The following is a 26,408-nucleotide window of genomic DNA, read 5'->3' on the forward strand; positions in this document are numbered from 1 at the left end:
TTCATTGATTGTAAACTGATCTGAAACCACAAGCCTGTAGAACTCTTAAACTTTCAGTTTAAACTGGAATCCTCAAATGTATTTAGTCGTCGTGATATGGAAGTTGCGCTGGTCTTCTCTCCTCTATTGTGTCGTATATCCGAGTGAAACGCTTCTGGAACAAGAACAAATGTGGGCGGGGCTTGATTTTGTCAAAAATCCCGTGGGGAATTGATTGGATGGTTGTGGTTTGCTATTGGTGGATCTCATGTGAGTGACAGGTTGCCCCGCCCACAGGATTGACGTGTGTGTGACAGTGACATTTGCCCTGCGTCTCAACGTCCACTATCTATCCTAAACATGTGTGAGATTAGAATAAGTGTGTCCCAAAGCACAGTATGCTGAAAAGAGTACGCCAGATGTCCCCGGACGGTCTACGACTTCCAATGGATTTTCGAAGTGTGGATCCGTGCTCACTATAACAGCTAATATTACCCACAACCCACCGCGCTTTGGAGGAGGAACTACAAACACGAGTTAAAAGTGTTAAAAAACTACAAAACATGGCGGATGTGCGCGACCGACGGTGAGATGTTCAGATAAAGGTTTGAGTGACTAATCAAAGTTTAACCTGATAAAAAAAATATTGATTTAACGTTATCCGTGTTATATTCCATCTGCAATAACAATGTGGACTTTTATAAAGATCCGTTTGGCCATTAACTTTTAAATGCATCATTCTGCATTAATATGAGTCTCCGCATGAGAGACCCGCGACCGCAGATCAACGAGAGCGATGAGACCGCTGGCGACAGAATGTGGGCGTGTCAAGCGGCGCTCACACTACAAGCGACTTTGTCGCTGCATGTCGCCAGTGGCTTGCGATGAGGTCGCTAGTGGGCGTTCCCATTACTGGTTGCCTAGTAATGTTTGTGAGTGACATTCACGGATGTTACTCCATGTTTGTAGACAACAAATCAGTTTTTTTGCTGCTACAAACAAACGTTTTGTAAGGAAAAGTCTAAATATAAATGAAATTAGTACATAAAATGCATAATATTAAAGATGAACGAGAAACAGCGAGTGCTCTTTGCCATCGCGGCTATTTAACTGCAGCAAACGGGCAAATGCAGGTCTATCTGGGTTCACGAAACCATTCAGTCTCGGAGTCAGCATGACGAGTACCACTGTATGTACACAGAGACCTATCATACATTATAGGACCGTTTCTGACTGCTAAAATGAGCTTCTCATTCAACTAGCCTCGGTCAGACTCGGCACTGAAGGGTGACGGATCACGTGTGCTCCACTGACTTCACTCCTATTGGTTGTCGCTCCCGAAAGTCGCTCTTCATTTGCATAAAGTTGAACAGATCTCAACTTTGTCACGTCGCCAGACACGCCCCATCCGGTCTCCAACGGTCGCTGTCGCGCGTGTCGCCGGAGATCGCCTGCTCCCCATTGAAATGAATGGTATCGTGTCGCTTTATCACTTGTAGTGTGAACAGGGCTTCAAGCGGCGCGAGACACGCAACTAAAGTTCAGAAATGTCAACTTTATGCAAATGAGAAGCAATTTTCGCGAGCGACAACCAATCGGAAAGAAGACTTTCAGTGGAGCTCTCGTCACCGTCTCGAGTGCAAGACAGAAGAGTTCGGGGCGATTTGACTGCTTTATATGATTTGACTGGAACCACACACACATGGATATAATAAAATGATGCATGGAAAAGAAACTGTCGACAGTCTCAGAGTTTAATTCACACATTTATAGTTCGAGTGCTGTAGTTTTATGATGCAAGTTTAGCACTGCTGCAGTTCCCCCTGCATTATGTTGACTATTAGGGACAAGAAAATTGATTATTTGTCAAATTCAAAAGACGTTTTAGTGATTTATGACAGTACGAGTGAGTTTAATTGGTTGATTGATCGATCGTTAATGTAGTAAATGATTTAATCCACTGAACACTGCTGTGGTAATATAAAAACACTCTCCCAACAGCATAATGTGTCTTTTGAGCCTAATTCCTAGTCAAATGAAAATGCTATAGTTGTATACATCACTTGTGATGGAAGGCGAATGGAGACGCAGCGTTGGCTTCACCTGTGGATGGCGTCTCTGATGCCGTATCCTCCTGTACGCTGATGTTCTTCAGTCGGTCTGGTTTAGCGCTCCTCGAGTCCGTGTTCCCGTGCGAACCCTCGGCCTCCTCCTCCACCGACACCATGAGCACATCAGACTCGGGTTTAGATCGGCCCCGACCAGCGCCAGAAAGTTCATCCTGATAACAGACATTAGATTGTTTTATTTAATGCCATGTCAGCATCTAAGGCTATTCTCATGGCAAAAATGCAATTATAAAAATAGAAATATCATATAAATACAATAAAACCAAGCAAACAAACAAGTAATATTATATATATATATATATATATATATATATATATATATATATATATATATATATATATATATATATATATATATATATATATATATATTAGGAAGATTATTCCTGAAAAGGTTTTGGATTTTTTATCATATGTTAATAATAATAATAATAATAATAATAATAAAAAAAATAATAAAAAAAATAATAATAATAATAAATAATAATAAATAAAATATATATTTGTTATTATTATTTTTATTTATTTATTTTTTAACATATGATAAAAAATCCAAAACCTTTTCAGGAATAATCTTCCTAAATGAGTCCTTAAGTGAAATAATTTCATGGAAAAAGAGCATTCTACTTGTATTAAACCCAGGGCAGTCCAATAAAATGTGTTTAACAGAGAGGGGAATCTTACAAAACATGCATAAAGTTGGGTCTTCACCTTTTAAGCAAAAAAGCATGACTTGTATGACCTATACGGCACCTGGATCAGATCTAGTGATTAAAAGTCTAAAGTTTGACATTTCCGGATGAATTTCATTCACTTATTATTATTCTTGCACGTGTTCGACTCCTCGTGCCACTTATCCGATATATACACCGATTAATAATAGGTCTGATATCTGAGGGAGGAATTTCCTGAAAACAAACCCAGGTGAAATGAAGCTTTACCAGCAGCGTAAGACATCGAGTCATCGTAAGCATTTATAAAGGAATAGTCATCAACTGCACATATGTGCTAAATGGGACTGTCCACATTAATCACGAAGATTAACACAATTATTCAAGTCTAGAATGTCATCAGCACACCATGATACCCTACGGAGGACAGACACGCTGCAGGCACATTCATTTAGAAAGATTATTATATTATATTATGTTATGTTGTTATATGATGTAATGCAAACAAAACATTTTTAGTCTCCATTTTGTATAATCAACTGAGCTTTTAACCACATTAATAATGAGTGAATGTTCAGTAATTGAGAAAAAAGTGAAGAAAAAAACACTGACATACAAAAAACAAACAAAAACACACACGATTCGGTGCTATAATAATTAACATACAAAATTAAAGAAATATTCCAGGTTATCGTTTACCAGAATTCACTGTTAATTTTCTTTCAACACAATGAATAGAGATTTAAAAAAAGCTTCAAAAATGAAATAAAAGCACCATAAAGATCCTTTCCATGTTTCCTATTCATTTTTAGAAGTTAGACGTTGGAATTAACCAGGAATATTCCTTAGGATACACTGCAAGCGATAACATGAACCACACAGATGCTGAATGCAACCGCACCTGAAACTTCACCAGGGATACTGACATCATGTGTGAGTCCACATGAGCGGTGTATGTGTGACATCCTAACAGATGTTGTGTTTATATGTTACTTGTTATGTTTATATGGTTTATATGTTAATAGATGGTTGCAGACAGCAGTTTGTGGAGTATGAATGCAAAGAAACTTCACTAACCACACAAAAACAGTCATGGATGTGGAGACAAGCCAAACACTACACACACTACACACTACACACACTACACACTACGCTGCACTGCGGCTGCCGTGAAGATTACGGCAGGACTATCGGACGGCTACCTTACTGGAGTCGGTCCACTGGGTTTCCAAACTGTCCTGTGAACTCTTACCGTCCGCCTCCAACTGCCCAGAGAGAAACGCACAGTAAAAACATCAATGGTGGCACTTTATTGGGCCAGGTGGCTGATGGGAACTGCATTGCCATTATATAAAGAGGAAAACATGACAGTTCTTCCCCCAAAAAAGTATCAGGAGCCAGCTCGTCAAATCCAGATTAAGCTGTAACTACGGTGAAAGGAAATGTAGGCCAGGATTACACATAATCTGTGTCTCATGGTCGATCAATGTGTGACGGAGAGTTTATTAAGGGAATTTGTACTTTGTGTGTTTTTATGGTGCAAAAGCCAGACTGAACTTCCTTATGGACACTTTTGTTGTTTTGATCATTTTGCCTGTTAATGTCGACTGCATACATTTTTGGCTCGATTCTAGCAGTTTTAGAGTTCAACATGTTTCATTAAAATTTATATTGTATATAAAATAATGTTCATAAATCATTTTCATGAACTTAAAGGGAGAGTTCACCCAAAAATGAAAATTAGCCCATGATTTTCTCACCCTAATTGGGCTAATTTTCATTTTTGGGTGAACTCTCCCTTTAAACCTCTACAGCTTTCTATAACTGTTTTTTTTTTTTTTGGTTTCACTTTTGTAAACTTTTTTTACTTCAACAATAATCCACAAAGGGTCTTCTTTAAAATAAGACCAAACTTAAGTCTGTGCTCCCAAGCTCCCAACATTTTTATGACCGTTGTTTGACATTAACATGAGATGACAACGGGAACCCATTTAATTCACATAATATGATGCATTTCTGAACTCAAAAAAGTGAAGTTGTTTCTGAGGCCGAGGATCGGTTATGACATTTTATGAAAGACATTTTCTTCCTTACAATAACAAAACTATGAACCATGCACAGTAAAACCAGAAATTATTAACATTTTATTTCATGTGGACTTTAAAGACCATATTTATTAGCTTTTTTTGATGCCTTAATATCAACTCAGTCTCATTAGAAAAATGGGCATTTATGCAAAATGATTAAGTTGCTTGAACTAGAGACGCGCGATATATCAGCCACCATATCGGTATCGGCCGACATAAGATCATTTTTAATGTTATCGTTATCGGCCCGATAATACAATTTGTCTGATATATTAAAGCTGATAAATAGTGTATTATCTCCTCTAGCTGAGACTCTTCAGATGCCACTGTTCAACATGATGGGTTTGAATTGCTTGAAATATGATTGAATCATTTCAAAAAGGAAAATACAGTAAAGTGCAACATGTGCAGCGCAAGTCTGTCATATCGGCTGCATAACATTATCATGAGAGCATTATTATAATTGTGTGTTTGGGACATGATGAGACTTTCGTTTTTTGCAATCAGGCTCTCAAAAATTATATAAAAATTTGGATTTAGATTTATCAGCCAATATATCGGTTATCGGCTTTCAAATATAAAGAATGATCGGTTAACAGTATCATCCAAAACGTTCATATCGGTGCTTTCCTAGCTTAATAATGCAGGACAGACACTAAACCTGATCAATAGTGTTTACAAAAGCAAACCTGACATGTGCTGAAGCAACCGTGTCAATCTGCCCCTGTAATCATCATCTGTGTGAGAAGGAATCAAAGTTGTAGGTGTTTTACTGCCTCTAGTGTTTATTTCAGCTGGAAACTGCAGTGAATTATATATATATATATATATAGGTGTGTTCTCAATCTCATTGAGCCTTTTATTGCCTTAATATTAGTGTTATCATTACATGCTCAGTATGTCTTTCTCTATTGACGAAGTATATCAGAAGATGCATGAGTGAAAATGTGAATGTTGTCGTTTCTGGGTTTGTTATTGTGTCTACACAGCGGCCGTTGCCCTCAAGCTCTTCTCATAATGAGATGTTTTATTAATATGCCTTTTCAAATCAGCACTACACCTGGTGCTCTATAAAAAGAACCAAAGCTCTCATTAAAATCAATCGGTTGTGGAAGAAGAGCAACTAATCCACAGCGAGTGGCAGGAACCGACAACAGGTTTTACACAAGCACAGACTTCAAAAGCGCTTTTCCCCTCACTGACATATGCGCACAAACCAACAAAAGCACAAGCGCGGACAAAACAAAACCCTTTGCAGGATGCTCCCCGACTCTCTGGTGTTTCCATGGCAGAATGTGCCCACTTCTCCTCAGAGGCGTTTAACCTGAGGAGAGGCTGACAGCGAGGCATGGCCTAGTTTCTCATCTCTCCCAGAAGCCCGAGACTCTGGAGGATGATATAGAGAGAAATGCAGAGTCATGAAGCGCACAAAGGCCAGTCTGTATCGCTCCACAGTGGGAGTCTGATGGAGCCTTTGTGCTTCTGAAACTCACTGGCCTTAAAATGAGAAATCAAATATTCACAGAAGAGCCTGATGCATACCTACTAGTGCTGTCAAAACGGCTGAAAAGAAGACATTTCCTTCTTAAATATTAGCAAAAATTGAATTATATTTGAATTCTAACGTCAATACTTAATGTTAGAGCCGGGGAAAAGGCACTGTGTTGTCTCCTGTGTCCACAAGAGGGCGCAAACGAGCGCAATAAGCAAATAGAGAGCCTAAGTCCCGCCCCTCCGCTTCCGGCTCATGGGACCTTATTTCGGAAAAAATATGTATGGAAGTCAATGGCGAGAGACAACTTATCTTTTTATTCCGTCTGTACTGTGCCCTGAATTACACATATGATGTTTGTCAATTTAAAAGGTAATTATGAAAGTCAAGAAAGTCGCAGTTTGTCATAAAACAGAAGAGTAACGTTTAGTTTTATGTGAAAATCGCTCAATGAACTACATCTCTCGTCTCCCATTATGTACGTCACAAGATCCGTTGCTCGTATGTGTGTATTCTGGCTCAAAACACTCAGGCCTGACGGTGTTACGTTACGATTATAATGTAAGACTATAGAAAAAATGTCAGTAAAGTTAGCTTCATTCATTGAGAGAAAAGGTATGACGTCCCATGTGCGCCTTCTGGGTTTGTAGTCTTTGTAATTACGTATTTTCACAGTCTTATACCTCAGCAGTTTTACATCAAGCTGCGACTTTCTTGACTTTAAAATGCATCTTTTAAATTGACAAACATCATATGTGTAAATCAGGGCACAATTCAAACAAGATCAAAATATTTGTTGTGTCTCGCCATTGACTACCATACAATATTTTTCCGAACTAAGGTCCCATGGTGGTCGACCGGAAGGGGAGGGACTTAGCCTCTCTATATAAAGCCAAATCAAGCATCGCATCTTTTATTGAAATTAAATGACATCCAACTTTTTTAAAATGCATTAAATTTTGAAACAATTGTTCTTAAATAAAATATAATTTCCTTAATGTGCAAGCAAGAGTAATAGGAGCCTTTCTGATATAGAAAATCAGGTAGCCTAACAAAAGTGCATAAAACTGTGTTCGTGCATCAGTAACCTGAGAAAACACACTTCAACAGACGCGTAATGAACAACATGAACACAAAATAACAAACTGACATTCATAAACACTCCACTTCTACTCTCTACATCTACATACTGTTCGTCAGAAACACCAGACTGAATGTCTATTTTTATTTGACAGCCCTAATACGCACTGCGACTTTCAAAAGTCTCCGCAATGAAAATAAAAAAGATTTAAAAAAAAAAAAATGGGCTGAGCCTCCACAACTTTCTGATATCGGACTAATGAAAGCATCAACAACAACTATTCGTTGTTCAGAAACTCATCCAGTCATGATGAGGTAATAGGGATGAAGCAGAATAGATAATATTATTCATAAAACTCAGAAGAAAGAGATACGCAAACGGTGGGCTGTGTCTGTCTGGGTGTAGCACCTACAGCTCTGCACTATCTGGCACATTAATTGACCCTACGCACAGAGTTTGATTGACAGGCGATCGGACCAATCATAATCCGCCATCCGCCATTTTTGTCCGACAAATCAGTCAGAAGAGTTAGTAGATTAACGTCGGTGGACTTAGTGTACTGACGTCTTTCCGCGGTTAAAACAACATTCCTTCTGATGTTCATTCATGTTTATTTGATGCTATAAATGAACTAGAAGGAAGAGATGATCGGTTCACGTTAACTGAGGCTCTAGAGTCTACAGCGATCTGACAGACACACTGAAGAGCCACAAAACGGTATTTATTGTTTACATTTCTTTAAAAAATGACCAAGTTTGAAAGTTGAGACTTTGTTTCAGTGTCCTCTCAGCTCCGCGATGTATTTTTCACTGCGTGAGAACATGTGTGGCGTGAGAGAGGCGTGGCTTGTCGGACATGGCAACAGTAACTAAAGGGGGCGGGTCTTTGCGAACGGTCAATTGGTGGCTCATGTTGCACTTTCTCCCATTTATTAGTAATATGAGAGCACTCTCTTGGTATATCTAAAGTCTTTGGCCCTGTTGTGTGGCTCCTCATCAGACTGACAGCTGAAATATGACCGGCATCCTTCACAAACTCCTGCATCAGGCCTAGATTGAGATCAAGGTCAGTCTATCCTAGAAACCTACAATGCCATCATTGCTGATAAAATCAATGCGAATAACGGGAGAGGAGTGGATTCAGATCTGGCAAGTCTAGTGGTCAATCAAAATGGGTTTTCCCAAAATCTCAATGGCAGATTTTTTGGGACATTCGTTCCTCAAAATGGTGAAAATTTGGGTAATTTGGGTGACAACCCTACTAGATAGTAAATTTCACAAATAATTAAAGAGATCTATTACGCCCTTTTACAAAGTCTTGCTGTTGTTTCTGGTCTCTACTAGAACAGGTTTTCCTGCTTGAATGTTGATTATTCTCCTCATATTCTCCATTGTGGCGGCTCCAGTCTGTCAGTAACGCTCTGTTTACTTCCTGTCTCTATGAAGCCCCTCCTCCTGAAAAGCACACTGTGCTCTGATTGGTCGGCTGGAGCAGTGTGTTGTGATTGGTCGAGCACTTCGAGTGTGTTTGGGAAATGTCCCTCCCCTTACCATAACCGCCAGTTTAACACACTACTAACTAACTCAACCAGGCCCCGCCCCTTTATTCTGCGCATTAATTATTTAAATGAGGAATATAGTGACGTGTTCCCGGAAGAATCTCAAGATACAATGGAGGCGTTTCAGGAGTTCAGAAACACTGACACTGATATAGAGAATAATTTATGCTTTGGAACTTTGCAGAACTTTTTAATGCTCAAATTACACAATAAAAAAAGATGAACAAGTAAAAAAAGCACTAAAAGCGAAAGTCGAATTAAATGTGAAATTTTGAAGTAGAAAGACTAAAATAGAACTTTCTTGTGGTAACCAACATTCCCAATGATCTTTATGTTAAAAAAAAAAAAAGTGCACATGAGTTGAGTGGTTTGTTTGTCTTTAGTTTCGAGGGGTGAGAACATAAACATGCCAGGAAGAGGTTGAAGGCAAATGATTACTTCATCAACATGAATATGTATGAAGGGGCCTAGAGTTGTGGATCTGTGTAGGACAGGGAAAGTTCCAGAGCGAGGAAAGCAAAGCATTCTGGCCCGAGTTAGGGCTCTGATTAAGCATGCAGGGCACAGCAGACACTTCCCGCTGGCAGTGTTCGCTCAGGCTTCTTTAACATATGTTGCTTTCAGAGGGGTCGCTCTCTCTCTCTCTCAATACTAACGAACTGTGTCGTCATCGCCTTTGTTCCCTAAAAACCTATGTTCAGTTTCTGGGAAGCTGATAACAGCCTCTGCTGGGATGATGACACAACATGATCAGTCTATAGTAGGGCTGGGTATGGACACACACTTCATGATTCGTCTTGTTTGAGAACCGATTCTGATCACCGAAAAAGGCTATTCTAAACAACAATGTATTTTAAGTATAAAAAAATTAAGAGATGAGAAAGTGTCACATCTTCATTTATTGCCAAGCAACATAATGCAACATATTCCATTCTCTCTCTTAAAAGGCGATTAGGAACAACTTAGAGCTTAACAAATATAGCTTTCTTGATTTAAAAATAGAACAACAGAAGAGTGTTTAGTAATCGAGTGTAAAACACTGCATAGTCTTCGCTGTATAAATGAAATAGAGATTAATCCTACTAAATCTACTAAAGAGCAGAGCAGGAATGTTAGGCTGCTGTCACTTTAAGACCGACTGCACGGATCCAATATACTGATACACATACGACTTATTTCCCAACTGTTAATGTTCACTGAAGACATAAGCGACGATGTTTAAGCGAACACTCACCAAGCTGGGCATTTTGACACATTTCTGTGTGTTTTTAAGCTCAAAGTTCACACTCTCTGTGTTCCACTTCATCTCGGGACGTCAAGTTTGGGCTTTTAGGGAGGAATGAAAGCGTGCCACTTTGAAGATTGTCTTGCGAGTTATGCGATCAATCGGAGCACCCTTACACCGTGTCCTAACCAGACGCGAGGCGATAAGATTCCAGAGACAAAAAGTGTGTCTGTCCACACTAGACGCGACGCCACTGCGAGATGCGTCAAAATCAATCAAAACCCACAGCCAATCAGAACAGCGTGTGGGTGGAGTCAGCCAATCAGAACAGCGTGTGGGCGGAGTCAGCCAATCAGAACAGCATGTGGGCAGAGTCAGTCAATCAGAACAGCATGTGGGCGGAGTCAGTCAATCAGAACAGCGTGTGGGCGGAGTCTCACGGCACCAGAGAGTAATATTGACGGCACTCGCAAGAAAATGGATACGTGCTACATAATCAAACTCACAAATATTACACCATTTAAACATTATTCAAATACATAAGCTGAGTTACTAAAACAATCTTTGTCAAAGAATACACTTGTTTGTTCACAGTTTGAACGTTCTTGTTTCCATGTGTTTAATTTCAAGATCTGAGGTGAATTATCCATTGTTGCTTTTACAGCTACAAAGCTGGAGCACTAAATGATATTCAAAGTCACATTACACGCTTTTAACATTAAATAAAGCACATAAACAGCACCTGAGATTATCATCGCCACACTTTGTGTTTGTTGTTCCAGCGCGACGTCGCAGAAAAATAGAAACCGTTTCTAAAACAGAATCGTAGCGTGTCGCCGTCGCTGGTTAGGACAAACACTGATTAACATGGAAAACAACCTTTTATCACGCGTCGCGTGTAGTTAGGACACGGTGTTAGGTGCAATACATGTCCATTTATCTTTAAAGCTGTAAACTATACAGGGACCTTGTCAGTTGGTAAATTACTATAATATTAAAGATTACAAACTATTAAATTAACTGCTACTTATTTTTAGATATTTATTTATCAAATAATAACTTAAGTGATATAATTAGGTTTCGTTTTTGAAATCTAAACATGGTATCGGTCATAAACTTGTTTTCATGATGGATTTATTCAAACATTTACTTTCTGCGGTTGAAACACTGATTGATGGATCATGAGACATGACTGATTTCAGTATCTTTCATCATTCCTTCTGATGTTCACTGATGTTTATTTGCTGCTGTAACTAGTAGTGAAGAGGAAGAGATGATCGCTTCATCTGTCACACACATTAAAGACACACAAACACACATTTATTGTCCCTGACTTCTATGATAATATTGACAGATTTTGAAATCTGAGACTTTATTTCATATCAAAAGCATCAAAGCACAAAGCTTATTGTAATTACTGGATGGCAGGCGCTACAAATAATGTTTAGTGTTTTGTTTTGTCTCTGCATCAATTCAAAACAGCACAGAACAAAAGACAGATCTTGGGTTTTAATAATTAAAATGAGAATAGAGTAAAATCGTGAAATCGATAATGTCAAGCCAGCCCTGATGTCTTTAAAGTCCCCCTGTAGTCAATCATTGTATCCCTTAAAACTCATCTTTGATCACCAAAACAACATATTTAGGTGTTTTTTCCTTGAACAAAATTCTTCATGCCTTAAAATATCTTGAATGTAACTCGACCCCCTTGCCTCATTTAGTATGCGCGGTTCTATGAATATGCAAATTAGCCCCGCCTCCACTCACTCACTCAGCTCAGAGATCCACTGGTTGACGATCACACGTTGATCTGATTGGTTACAAGGTAGTTTGTGACGTCAGAAACACCAGCGATTTCAAAGCGTGTTTTTGAGACTGTCTTTGGTTCACTGCAGTTTTAAGGAGGAAATACTCAGCAATGGTGTCGACTTATGAACTTACACATGCTTTGTCTTAAAGCACATTAAAAACACCACATAGACACATAAACAACATTAAAAGCTGGATTTTCACCACAGGGGGACTTTGAAAAATGCCCCATACGCTCTCACACTGAGGCTGTAATAGAAGTAAACAATGTGTAAATCGGTGTGTTTCTCACCTTGAGGCTGGTGTTGGATCGAGGGTGGCTGAGACTGTTATATCTCCATGTGTCTGTCCCTGGAGTCTCCACAGATTCCCTGTGCAGATCCGGGCTCATCGCATCGCTTCCCGGCAATGAGAAAACACCCAGAGAGACAGGCCGCTCCTTCCTGAGTACACACACACACACACAAAACATACGATTGGAAACTTGAGCAAGAAACATAATGGATTGGGAAGTATTGGGAAACAAGTTTCTGAATTACACTGGTTTAAGCTAGATAGAAATGTGAGTGGTGCTTTATGGTGAAAACTTGCTGCCATTACGGTAAAATTGGCATCACAACTTTCCCAGTATTTCATAAAGTGTTTGAAGTAGTTTCTAATGTGTTGCTAGGGTTTGGAGTGGTAACTAGGGCGTTGCTAAGTCGCAAGTTAAATCAAGTCACGTTTATTTGTACGGCGCTTTATTCAATACAGATCTTTTCAAAGCAGCCGCACATTAATAAACAGGAAAATAACTGTTAATGTTGTAAAGTTAATCAATTATGAACATATCTAATTTAAGCTGTAATTATTCAGTTGAAGGTGAAGTATGTAAGATTTTTTTTAATGTTAAAATGCATTCTTCCAGTTTTTTGTTCATTTACTACTATTGATATGCCATTCACAGGTTTATCTCCCCCAAAAGTGTAAACACTGATCCTCCCAGACACCATCAAAACATTGAGAGCATCCGTTCAGATCTGTCAATCTCTTCCCAGTTCAACCAATAGTGAGAGTTTGGGGGGCGTGGCTACTGGAAGTAGGCGGAGCCAGAAGGTGTTTAGCCACGGTGGGACCATGACTGATGCGTTACCTGGAAAAATACATTACGCTTCGGTTACAGAAGTGCAAACTCGCTGCATTTAGACCTTCAGAGATTAAACAGGTCAGGAATACGTGTGATGTGTGTCCAGCATTAAAGTCCCCCTGTAGTCAATCATTTTATCCCTTAAAACTCTTCTTTGATCACCAAAATGACATATTTTAAGGCATGAAGAATTTATTTTCAAGGAAAAAACGTTTAAATATCTCGAATGTAACTCGACACCCTTGCCTCACTTAGTATACACGGTTCTATGAATATGCAAATGAGCCCCGCCTCCACTCACTCACTCAGCTCAGAGATCCACTGGTTGACGATCACACGTTGATCTGATTGGTTACAAGGTAGTTTGTGACGTCAGAAACACCAGCGATTTCAAAGCGTGTTTTTGAGACTGTCTTTGGTTCACTGCAGTTTTAAGGAGGAAATACTCAGCAATGGTGTCGACTTATGAATTTACACATGCTTTGTCTTAAAGCATATTAAAAACACACATGAACATAAACAACTATAAAAGCTTTAAACAGTTGTGGTGCGTTATGTCAAAAAACGCACCCTGTTCAGACACTTTGGATGGGTTTATTAGAAGCGAGACGCACATGTTCGCTCCAGACGGAGTGTTTTAGTCTACTCTATTGCTTACTCATGACACATAACAACACAGCTAAAAGTATTCCTAATATGTTGGACCTTTTATTGAAAGTAGCCTACTTTACCTGTCGAGACATGCCTCCACAAGCCCCTATAAGAGCTGTGTTTGTGATATATGAGTTACATAAGGAGCGTTTGCAAGCTTATGTGCCTATTTTTCTATACTATACATCACCTTTAAATAGGGGTGTAACGATATTCGAACCGAACCGAAAAACCGCGATACACCACCCACGATACGAATCGCGATACTCTCATGGCGTACCGAACACGCCCGCCCCGCCCCCTGCTGTCGGCTCATTGGACCTCATGTCTTATGTGTACACAACGAATACAGCGTTGCCTAACCACCATTAACCACATTTAATCGCAATAAGCTCAGTGTTTTGTTACATTCGATAATAAGCAAGGTGTAATCTTTCAAATTCTGTCTATTTGATCACGAAATTCAAACATTAAATGTCGTTTTGGCGCTCTTTGATGTGGCGTGACAGATCACCGTACTAGCTCCTCATTTAAAGCGGCAGCGCGGAGCGCGAGTAAACGCGATTCTCTTCCTCAGTTACAGAATAAACATGAATGGACACCTGAAGGTATGTTGAAAAATACAGTATACTTACTGAAAGGCATCATAACTCGTGTAATCGCTCAGTCAGTGTTTCAACAGCGGAAATATGTCAATAAAACGCTTAGTTTTTCACATAGCTTTATTTACCTCAGGCAAGTCATGTGTCCACAGCTTGTTGGTTTGCTAAGGAAATGAACTCTTTCACTAAATAAATGCACTATATTAGCCTATATATTATATTTTACTTAACCTGTTAATGACATCTTGATCATTTAATGTATGTTTAAAATATCTGTCATGAAAATGACAGCAACTGTGTAAATTATTATATTTCAATAATAAATTAGAGTAAAAATGTTAATGTAAAAACTGCCTTATGTGCAGTTTACATGTTTTCATACAATTTGTTACTTGAGTGTTGATTATTATTATATCTAAAAATAAATAGCAACTGAATTTAGGCTAAAAGTCTAGGCTCTGTTGTTAAGCTTTAATGTTATAGTAATGTGCAATTAAGGGCTCCTATATAGTTTACAGCATTAGCAGATACATTTTTTTATCCTTGCAAAACGTGTACTTGTAATTGAATTAATTTAAAGACAAGGACACAATTTGTTAATTAAAGCACTGTTTAACAAAAAAAAAGCAATTTTTGCTTTCTAAACCCCCCACTCCACCTAAATGAACCGAACCGAACCGAACCGAGACGTCAAAACCGTGGGACGTACCGAACCGTCAGTTTTGTGTATCGTTACACCCCTACCTTTAAATGCCGATTCAATTCAGTTCAATAACAGTGTGAGTGTTGCATTTATCAATTATGAAACTAATTCAACTCAGCTACGAGCAGCTCTACAGAAGACGATAGTGCCATTACCGATAGTGTCAGTGCAGTGAAATCAATCATATTCCTGAGTATTAATAGTCTTTAAGATCTTCTGATTCTTACATGTCTCAGTGCATGTCTATGGAATGTTTTTGCCTGCCATATAAAGTTTGATAACACTTTATTTTACAGTGTCCTTGTTACATATGTTACATGTACTTACCATAGTAATAACAATAAATTATGCATAACTACATGCAACTAACCCTCAACCAAACCCTAATCCTACCCTAACCCTATAGTAAGCACATGCAATTACTCAGTAATTCAATACATAATTACACTGTTAACAATGACACCTTAAAATAAAGTGTAACCCAAAGTTTGTGCATGCAAGAAGCACGAGCAACATGATGCATGACCGCTAACACCAGAGCTCCTCTAGGAGAGACATTTCTTTTGTCTTCTCCGATTGTCTCTGTCCCTGTTGTCATAGATCTGCATTCAGACCGAACCTGCTGACGGCACATTCTGTCGGGAACACAGCGGATCTGCTCACGTGAGCAGGATTCACTCCATTCAGCTCAAACTGTACAGTAAAGAAAAGGTAAAGTACGGTTTGGAAACAAGAACCAAATTTGAGGAAGTGATAATGCAAAAGTCCAGTGCTCCTCAGGAGAGGGTTTCCATCCAAAGTTGAGAGTTTAACTTGTGCATATGCATGTGTTTAATGCACTTATGGCATACAACATTTGCAAATAAAGCAGCGTTTCAATCCTATGAGAACAGAATCGTCACTTCCTGGGAAATTGCCAAGAAAAATATCTGTAATAAAGGCACTTTTTCCCTCCATGATAAACCAGTGTGTCTCAGAGCGTCAGGCGAAACACAGTAAACGCTGTCGTGTTCTCTGGCGTTCGGATGCTGGTGTTCGGGAACACACTCGTGTGAGAGACGCTTCTGGAGGGAATTAAACCAAATCATTCTGATCACACACTTTGACTTTCAGAAACGCCAAACCAACATTAGAGATGCTGCAACGCCATTGGTCCACTGCTTACTCCAGTTATCCAATCACAGCCTCTGTTGTTGATTTATTCAGTAAATGCCAGTAAATTTCCATCGTAGTTTATGTGCATGTCTTCTTTTTTAATAAAACAATGATCGCGATGTGATTGGTCTGCTGGTTAGTCCAGTTATTTTGATTAAAGACAAATATTAGACTTTTTCTGTGATGACTTAACTTGCACGGGTGGATTGTTCACCACAACACTAATGTGCACTATCAAAGTAAATAGGATCAATTTTGATTTCTGGCCAATTTTTAAGTAAAAAATAAAAGGGAGTAAATCAATGGAGTGAGGCTTGCATGTACTGTGTTGGATCTCTATCTGACGTGTACATCAATACCCGTGCTGTAATCACACTCACACACACACACACACACACACACACACACATAACACGTCGCGTCAATCGCACAGTAAAGGTCATGATTTAACAGAGTTGAGAAACTTCAGGTCCAAAGTTCAATTCATGGAAAGCTCTATTACAGCACATGAAGTTTCTGCTCCAAATCATTAATAAAAGCAGAATGAAAATTACACCAATAGAAATTGTTCAAAAAGCAACTAATATAATGTTTGGATTGCAAGAACAAGCCAAGTCCAGTTGTCTTCAACTAAATTATACAAAAAAAAAACTAGATGAAAACTAGAAATAGTTCAGAAGTAAGCACAGTTTCCCTTTTATCAAAGCATAAAAAGCGAGTATTTCATTTCTCGGCCTTGAGATTAACCAAAAGCACGTCGAGTCAGGACCAGTTAGAGGTTTAAAAATCAATAAATATCATCTACTGAAGTCCACTGGTTATGATAATCTATAACACAGTCAGAAATAGGCATTTGATGAGTATCAAATTACATTTATCATCCATTTTACTCAAATTATATTTATTATACAATGCATATAATAGCTTTTAGCTTGGCTTATGATAAGAAGTCTACTGTCAACTTTTCCAGAATTACCACTAACAGTAAAATAAACATTTTGTTCAGAGATAAAATTAAGCTTATTTTTGAATGCCTTATTTGTGATTTTTGTATTGAAATTAAGCAAATCCTGACCTCCCAAATCTTCTAAAATACACAACAGAGGTCAAAAGTTTGGGGTCGGTAAGATTTTTAAAATGTTTTTGAAAGGATTCATGCAAATAGAATCTTTTGTAACATTATAAACTGTAATTTTTGATTAATTTAATGCATCCTTGCACAATAAAAGTATTAATTTCTTACTGATCCAAAACTTTTGAATGGTAGGTCTGCTAGTGTATTTTTCATCATCTTTACGCAAATATTAATTCTTACATTTGATAGGCTCATAAAATACAACCTGGCTGAATACATGATATGTGTGAAAATATCAGCTTTGGGTGAACAGCTCTGTTTCAGACAACTTTACTATTATAATCACCTGAACACGTGACACTAAAACCCTGAAACCAGTTTAACATCTTGGAATAAAAGAACAGAAAGCTCTTCAAAGCATCCAACAATATCAGGTGTTCAACTGCAGCTCTAGTGCAAGACTGAACAGAAGAACAAACTGAGGCCGTGATGAACAATAAGCCTGTTAGAACGAGAGGGGATCCAGTACAAATGTTGGCAAGAGAAATGAACTCTCAGATCTGCCGGTTCTTGCCGCAGCACAACACTGCTCATGCTAACGGTTCTCTCGAAGAGCTAACGGACACATGATGAACAACACTAACCCGAGTAACGGAGGCAAATCATGCACGTACACAGACAGAAATAGAGGGAAAATAGAGGCTTAAGATCAAGAGAAGCAAAGTCCAATATAACAAGAGCTTTTCAGACTGGGGTCTGTGGAAAAGTTTACAAAAACAAATTAATACATTTGATTAAAATAAATAATAAATCTATCTAACGGTAAAGTACTATAGTGAGAAGAAAAAATGCAATGTGGCATAATAGAAAGTAAATATTTTCATTAGGGATGCAGCAATATAAAAATTTTGGCCGATACCGATTATATTTGAGAGCCGATAACCGATATATCGGACGATAAATCTAAATCTAATTTTTATATAATTTTTGAGAGCCTGATTATAAAAACAAAAGTTTCACCATTAAAAGCCATGTCCCAAACACAATTATAACGTTCTCATTATAATATTATGTAGCCGATATGACAAACTCTATTTTCCTTTTCAAAGTGATTCCAATCATCCAGTCGAACAGTGTCTCAGCCGAAGGAAATAATACATTATTTATCACTATTATTTAATATATCGGCTAAATCTTCTTATCGGGCCAATAACAAATCACATAAAAAAAATTATCATATATTGGCCGATACCGATATGGTGGCCGATATCTCGTGCATTTTCCTTATCACATTTCTTTTACAGTATAAATTGAGTCTTTATACAAAAATAGCTGCATTTAAAATGTTAGAATTTAGTAGAGCTGGGTAAAAAAAATATAGATTTCTCGATTTTAATCGATTCTCATTTTTACGAACCGATATCGATTCTTAAATCCCAAGAATCGATTAGTCATCCTGTTTTCAGTTGATGAATGTAACATTGTAGCGCATCCCATCCAATAAATCGCAATAATCTTTGTGCTTTGTTACTATTGATATGAAACAAAGTCTCAGATTTCAAATTACGTCCATTTTCTTACGAAATTCAAAAACATAATTACCGTTTTGTCGCTGTGGCGTGAGATCGCTCTGGCTCAGCTCTAGAGCAGCACATGATCTTCTCTTCCGCCTTAATAACACCAGTTACAGCGTGATATAAACCTGAATGAGCATCTGAAAGTGTGTTAAAGATAGAGTACAACTTATCAAAGTCCGTATCATGTGACATGGAGTCGCCCAATCAGTGTTTCAACCGTGGAAAGACGTCAGTAAAACAGCTTGTAAACAATGTCATGTACCATATCCAGTGGCCATAAACTCGTTAGTCAGCGAGACAAATTAACTCTAGAGAGGAGCATTCTGCTAAATATATGCACCATATTACATAATCATTATAATTTTTAATGTTCTTCCATTTTGAATGCATGTTTGAATAAATCTGGCAGGTTTTTATGACAGCCACCATTTACATGTTTATATTTCATATAACTTTATTATTATAAAAATAAATAAAAGTGTAATTTAAGTGTTTGTATACAAATCAGTTCATTTTTACCTTCAATATTATAGTCGGCTAATGAAGCCTATAGGCTACCACTGACTCCCATAGTTTACAGCATTAGTGAAGAGATTTGTTTTCCTTGAGAAAATTTGCCATGTATTGCACCTGATTTCCAAAATAATCAATATTGAATCGAATCGGAATCGAATTGAATTGTGAAATTTGTGTCAATACCCAGCCCTAGAATTGAGGGTCCCTGATCGCCTGCGCAAGATCATGTTTCTGAGGCTCTAAACTCCTGTGATGCGACACAGCCTGTGAAACAGAAGAACTATGCTAAAAGCGCCGGTGTGTGTGTGTGTGTCTGCGTACCTGCTGATCCGGGGCAGGGAGTGTGTGATGGCGGGCAGCCGGTTGGAGACGGAGTAATGCACGAGCAGGAGAACAGAGAGAGAGACGAGAACAGCAGAGTTGATGACCACCGCCCCCCCCACGAAGCCAAAGACGAACAGCAGCACGAAACCCGGACTCATGTCTGACAACACGCGCTACGGGCCGCGCGCCGGCCCCCGATACGCCACAGCAATCCCATCGACACGAGAATCTGTCTGCGTGTGTGTGTGTGTGTGTGTGAGAGAGAGAGAGAGAGAGCTCTGCAGCCTCTAACTGCTGTGCTGTGACATCATCCACTCCACACACACACACACGACCGGCTTTGCAGCAGCTGTCCTTCCTAGCGTGTTGTTTTCCCTCCGCGCGGCTGATTAATGAACCGCTCTGTTACTTGCGCGCTAATTCTCTATGCATTTTCTGGTTTCCATCAGCTAGTTGCCATAACAACACTTCTTATTGTCATTTGGTTTAACTTGATGTAGTAAAACAAATCAAATTAAAACTGAAAAAAACAACAACAAAAAACTATATTTTCATTTCTTGAAATAAAATAAACTTTAACTGAAATTAAAACTTTAAAACTTTATTTCAGCTAGTTACCAAAGCAACATTTCTCATTTTCATTTACTTTAACTTGATGTACTAAAATAACTAAAACTGAAATAAAATTAGTAAAAACTATAGACATCACAAAAAAAAAAAAAAAAAATACTAAAACTTTAACAACTTTAAATGCAGTCCGTAGTTTTTCCTCTTTGTCGCCATCTCTGTTCGAAATCTGCAATTGCAGTTATTCACAAATTAGTACAACTTCATACGGATTAGATCAAAGGATGTCAATTTTCACAAATTCCCATGATCGATCGTCATTTAAATTAACGATCAATTAATCGATTAATCGTTAGCCGTAATACTGCCATATGCGTCTACTGCAGTGCATAGCGGCCAACAGCATGACAGGGTCTGCAAATGCTGCTAAAAACGCTATGTTCCTCACCAAATCAATAATGGTTATAAATATAAATAAAGGGCTAGTAGGATTGTAAAAATGTTTTATGTGATTGCTAATTAAATTCATTATTCAAACTACTAATACAACGTGTCACCAACGCCTCGTATGCGCTTACGGCGCTGATCCACTTGTCCGACACGACTGTCGCGTGGTGTCGCGACGCCTCCCCACATTGGTACGTTGATGGGGGTTTACCGCTATGGGCGTGGTTTTGACCCAGCGGGAAATGTAGCGTATCAGAACAGAGGACCTGCGAGAGACTTCCCTCCGTCTCCATATGCTCTACTTCTATTGGATAGACGCGTCGCGTCTGACGGAATTCATTTGCATAAAGATGGGCATCGGCCAGCTTTTTGACGCGCAGCATTTTTTCAAATGAAGCGCCGCCTTCCCGGAATGCTTTGCGGGCGCGACAAAGTCGCTTGACGTCACCCATAGGAATATAGTGGAGCGCGGCACGACAGAAGTGTCGCACGGACAAGTGGATCAGCGCCGTGACAGTTGTGGACGCGCTCTTCCTGGAACAACTGCACGCGCTGAATGAATCTGCTACCGTTAAACTGGAGCACCTTGCTAGCACATTATTTATCTAAAAGAAATGCATCCTATATGAGATTAATCAGATATATTAAAAATAAACATAATATTACAAATTATATCTGCACAAAATGACGCAAATTCATGCACAAGTGAACTTGAACTATTACGTGCCATTCATTCAGAACTACTCATGTTGTGGACGCGCTTTTCCTGGAGCAACGCGACACGGCCACTAAACCCAAATAATTCACAATGTTTTATTACAATATTGTTCTCTTTATAATGTTATGTAATATTACAGTCCCAATAGTCATTATTAGTCGTGCACTGCCGTTTGAGCTGCACGCGCTGAAGCTGACGCTTTACTACAGAGTTCATTCTTAACCAAATGCATCCAATGCGAGATAAATCAGATATAGATAGGCATACACAAAATAAACAGTATTACAACTTACATTTGCACAAAACAAAAGGCTGCGATTGCAGACGCAAACTTCTAGTCATGATGAAGGTGTAAAATGGTCCCAAACATAACTCCGGCACACTCGCTTTACATGTTTCGCGGTTGAGCAGCACGCACGCGCATGAAGACCTGCTTAATCGATGATCGATAAGTTGTATCGATTAAATGTATTATCGACAATTAATCGATCGTCGATTAATCGTTGACATCCCTAGATCAAACACAGTAAATTTCAAATAAAAAAAATAATACAATATAAAAATGAAAAATAATAATAATAATAATACTAATGTAAACGTAAAATCAAAGCCTAACGGTCCTTACAAAGTAGCAAAGGCCTCATCAAACAGATATGTCTTAAGACGAGTTTTAAACAGGGTTACAGAAGTAGAGGATCTGATAAACACTGGCGACCCCTTCCACAACACCGACTGAGAAAGCACGATCTCCTGTAGTTTTTAAGCGTGACCGAGGAATTTCAAGGAGCAGCTGATTTTGAGATCTCTGTGAGCAACTAAGATGTATAAGTTCAGAGACATATTTTGGTGCCAGTCCATGCAGAGCTTAGCCTGGAAATCCAGACCTAAATCTGAAAGATTACGGCATTGACTAATGAAACTCGGCCAGCTCGAGGGGCGGCACCAAGCATGCTTTAGAAAATCTCACCGCACGCAACTGGATAACACTACGACTAGGGCTGCACAATATATCGGAAAATTATCGTTATCGCGATAATAGTATATGCGATATCCGTATCGCAGAGAGGTGCGATAAACTGCATTTATTTTATGTGCCAAGCATTTGTGTAATGCATGCATGGGTTGTTTATCCAAATTCGACCAATCAAATGTGGCCTTACTATCTGACGACAAGATCCATAATTCTTAGCAAATGTTGCGTCATCAAACTACGCCTTTGTTATTGTAAAGAGGTTAGCGACCCCTAGCGGTGGAAAATTTACATACTGTACGTTGAAAGGGGCCGTTCACATATCGCGTCTAAAACGCATGGAAAGCGCGACTGAAGTTGAGATGTTTTCATCTCGTCACGGCACAGGAAAAATGTGCTTCCATTTTGAGCGTCTGCATTTGAGATAACGAATTTGCATGCGCAAAAAACGCGATATGTGAACATAAGCGACGGTGTCACTAAGTCGTGGCGAAAACTTTTGGCCACGTCGAGAGGAAACTAATCTCCACAGTCATCTGGAATGCCACCTCAGGGAGCTAACATTATATGAAGACTGCAGAAAGTGTAAGCCCAAATCTACCAAAACTGCTAACGAAATGCCAAGTAACACTAACAGAGTCTCACAGACAACCATTATGTGTGCAAAAAAGTGCCATTATGTCTGCACAAAGTGTTGCATGTGTAACGTTGAACTCCTTATGAAAAAACTGAGGATCAGAAGAATATCTATTAGCCTACCTGTTTATTTTAGTATGATCATTACATGTATAAATGATAAAAAAAACGTAATAAAAATAGCATTTCTCTACAGAAATGTTATATCGCAAGAAATATCGTTATCGCAATACTGAACAACAACATCGCATATCGCATATTTTCCCAGTATCGTGCAGCCCTTATACGACCAATCACAACAAGCCCCATACGCTTAGCTAGCAGCAGAGCTAACTGGTAGATTAGACTCTCGCCGTATCCGGTCGGCAAAACAGCAAAAACGCCCTTCTTGCAAAGTAAGGATTCGAGCGGCGTCTTCTGTTCCTCTTTTAGAGAAAAAGCCACGTCTAACTCGTTCATTGTAGCGGCCAGAGCCGTTTCAAACAACTGGTGTTCATCCAGAGCCATCTTGCAATGTTTACTAATGACTTGGACGTCACAGCGCTGTCGTCATCTCGCCTCGGGCCCGCCTATATCAGATGACCCGATGTGATTGGTGCAGCTCGGATACAAGGGCATAATTAATGAGCATCATTACATAAACTCGCTGAGCAAATTCAACTTGTGCTCTCGCGAGAACTCTGGATTTCCAGGGTATGCAGAGCTTTAAAAGTACACAAAAGTGCCTTGTAGCATCGCATGACTACCTTTAACGCCCTTCCGATATTATCAGACTGATTAGTTTAATTATAATTACATCAAGTGCTGTGAGAAAAGGCTATAAATCTCCTCCTCCAGCATCCTCACACTCACAGCCGACTAGCCAAGACTCTTCTTCATGTGGACAGGTGTGACGTGATGTCTGTCATAGAATAATCACAATTATTATCCTAATCAGAAAGCAGAATGAAACAGTAAAACTCTGTAAAGCTTTTTTGACACTCCCAGACCGGAGCGCAGATTGAAAAGCCCTTTGCTAAACTGAACCATGTTGAAAACGTTGTTGCTTGTGAAGGACGAGACTGCAGCGTTATTTCAAATTATATATAGACGGACTCGATCAGAGGGTCCGTGTGCGGAGAGGATAATGGGATTACTTTAAAAACGTGATCATGTCAAATAAAAGGGTTTGCTATATCTTCTTTTATGATTTTAAGATCACCATTATGGGGGATCCTTGTAGGGCTGCACTATATATCGAAATTATGTAAATATCGCAAATGTATAGATCTCGATGTATATCACAACGGCTTGCAATAACTGCGGTCATGACCAAAAGACAGAGAAAATAACTGAATAACTTCTGTGGCTTTAATAAGAATCAGGATATATTTAATTCATACAGTGAAAACTAAGCAGTGTTTTATTTTTTACATTTGATTATTCAGTTTGTGTTGTTTAATAACTCTAATGTAGGATAACCTGAACCCCTTAACCCCGAGGTTTACACTGATGTTAAAATAACACTTCTGATATACAGTAAAACACTGATGTTCACTGGCAGAAGTTTAGGGATGTTTTCTTGTCACTAAAAGAATGTGAAACGCGTGTAGGTTATATAATTGTAAATATATGTTAAAGATAATTTAAGTTTATTTGGCACACTTTAAGCATTATCGTATCGCATATCGCATTATTTAATGAGTTAATGCAGCCCTAGATCCGTTATTAAAATGTTAAATAAAAAGCCATGCAAAACTAATCCCAAGCGTGACTAGAGCCGGCCGTCGCTGAAGCCCTTGTAGAAACTAATCCGCACTTTCTGCTTGAAATGTTTATTATATGAGGATGTGCTTCAGGTTTCATGCTGTCAGTCTATTACAGAAGCCATCTCACGCTTCTGTCTTCATAAACATCCACCAGACGATTCTCTCTCTCTCAATCCCTCTATATCACACACACACACACACACACGACCTACATTAGGAGATGCTCACAGCGGTTGCATGTGGGAGACCTCACATGGGTTATTTAAATGCAGAATCAAAGCAGACTTATGGGGAACAGAAATGGAATTGGCATTAATATTAAAAATTATGAATAACACACTCCTGCATCTTAAAAAGAAAAATAAGTTTTTAATAATAAGGCCAAATATTACCTAATTTGATGAAGCAGAGTTCAAATATATCAATAAAAACTTTCCGTGATTTCTGTTTTTCTCTCTCTCACAAAATTAGAATTATTATTTTTTAATTATGTGTGAAATACCAAAAACAGTCAAAAAGTCAAAAGTTTGTGTTTTTAACGACAAAAAAATATTGAAAATTTATAATTTAACTGCAAAGGAGTGGAAATATATGTTAAAATACTCCATTTAATGTCAAAGAACTTTAAATAAGTTGATTTTTCTAAAAATCTGTAATGTTCTGTCATTGTTTGGAACATAAATCTAAGCTTGTAATCAGGATTAGGCATGAAATAATATCATACGTGTGAAAACGGCTGAGAATTGAACAAATAGTGTGTTTATGGCAGGTTTTCCATGCAAGACTCAAAACAGGCACTATTTTTGGTATCAACACCTCAAAATGAGTAAGAAACAAGTATTGTATTTCATTCAGTGGCGGCTGGTGCTAAAAAAACAAACAAACTGAATTATTAATGCAGGACTGAATATAGGCTAATTATTAAATAACCATTTAACAGTGATAATAATGTATTACTGCTGAGCTAAAAATGGAAAATTCAGCATTTAAAGCATGCCATAAGGTATAGGGTTGGACAATAAAACCAAAAAATCTGTATTTTTGGGCTAAATGGCGATGTGGTATAATCTCAGCATTTACATTTTTTTCTATTTGAAAAAAAAAAAAAAAAAAGATCAGATTTTTTCATATCCTGATCAATATTCTCCTACAATGTTCATATTGAAGGCTATGAACACAAACATAGTGAATGTAACCTTGCAGTATCTATTATGTGCAAAAAAGTCAAATCACATTACATTCTAACATTGTATCATTACAGTCTTACAAACAAAATAATGCTTTTTAAAGATGATGTTAAATTCACTAAACTAAATATGAAAATAAATAAAAACAAAACTGCTATCATAAAAATAAACTCGTAAAATAAAGGCAGGGCACAAAAAATATTTTAGCTAAATATATTTATATTTTAGTGTTAATGTATATTTTATATATTATTATTGCGCTCCGTCTGTTCGGCGCTCGTTCACGGAAGCTCAGCCTGCAGAAGCTCGTCCACTCCTGACAGCAACATGGAAATATTTGCTTGACTTTCTAACATTTACAGATGGAGAATATGT

The 26,408-nt window shown here is 38.4% G+C and overlaps 1 protein-coding gene across 4 annotated transcripts in view; it reads right to left on the reverse strand.

Moving 5' to 3' along the window:
* The window catches only part of spag9b (sperm associated antigen 9b), a 94,165-nt gene that overhangs the window by 33,401 nt on the left and 34,356 nt on the right, over positions 1 to 26,408 (reverse strand). Inside the window, exons 1-4 of one of the 4 annotated variants that reach the window (XM_084434983.1) lie at positions 19,758 to 19,981; positions 12,324 to 12,474; positions 3,982 to 4,044; positions 2,083 to 2,260 (exon numbers count right to left, since the gene is read on the reverse strand). In XM_084434983.1, the coding sequence (XP_084291109.1) occupies positions 2,083 to 2,260; positions 3,982 to 4,044; positions 12,324 to 12,474; positions 19,758 to 19,918 (553 nt within the window). In that variant the 5' untranslated portion in view covers positions 19,919 to 19,981. Of the gene's footprint in view, positions 1 to 2,082; positions 2,261 to 3,981; positions 4,045 to 12,323; positions 12,475 to 19,757; positions 20,121 to 26,408 lie in introns of those variants that run through there. The other 3 variants (XM_084434981.1, XM_084434984.1, XM_084434982.1) reach the window with 3 other exon arrangements.

The sequence above is a fragment of the Rutilus rutilus genome (assembly GCF_951802725.1).
Source record: "Rutilus rutilus genome assembly, chromosome: 16".
Lineage (NCBI taxonomy): Eukaryota > Metazoa > Chordata > Actinopteri > Cypriniformes > Leuciscidae > Rutilus > Rutilus rutilus.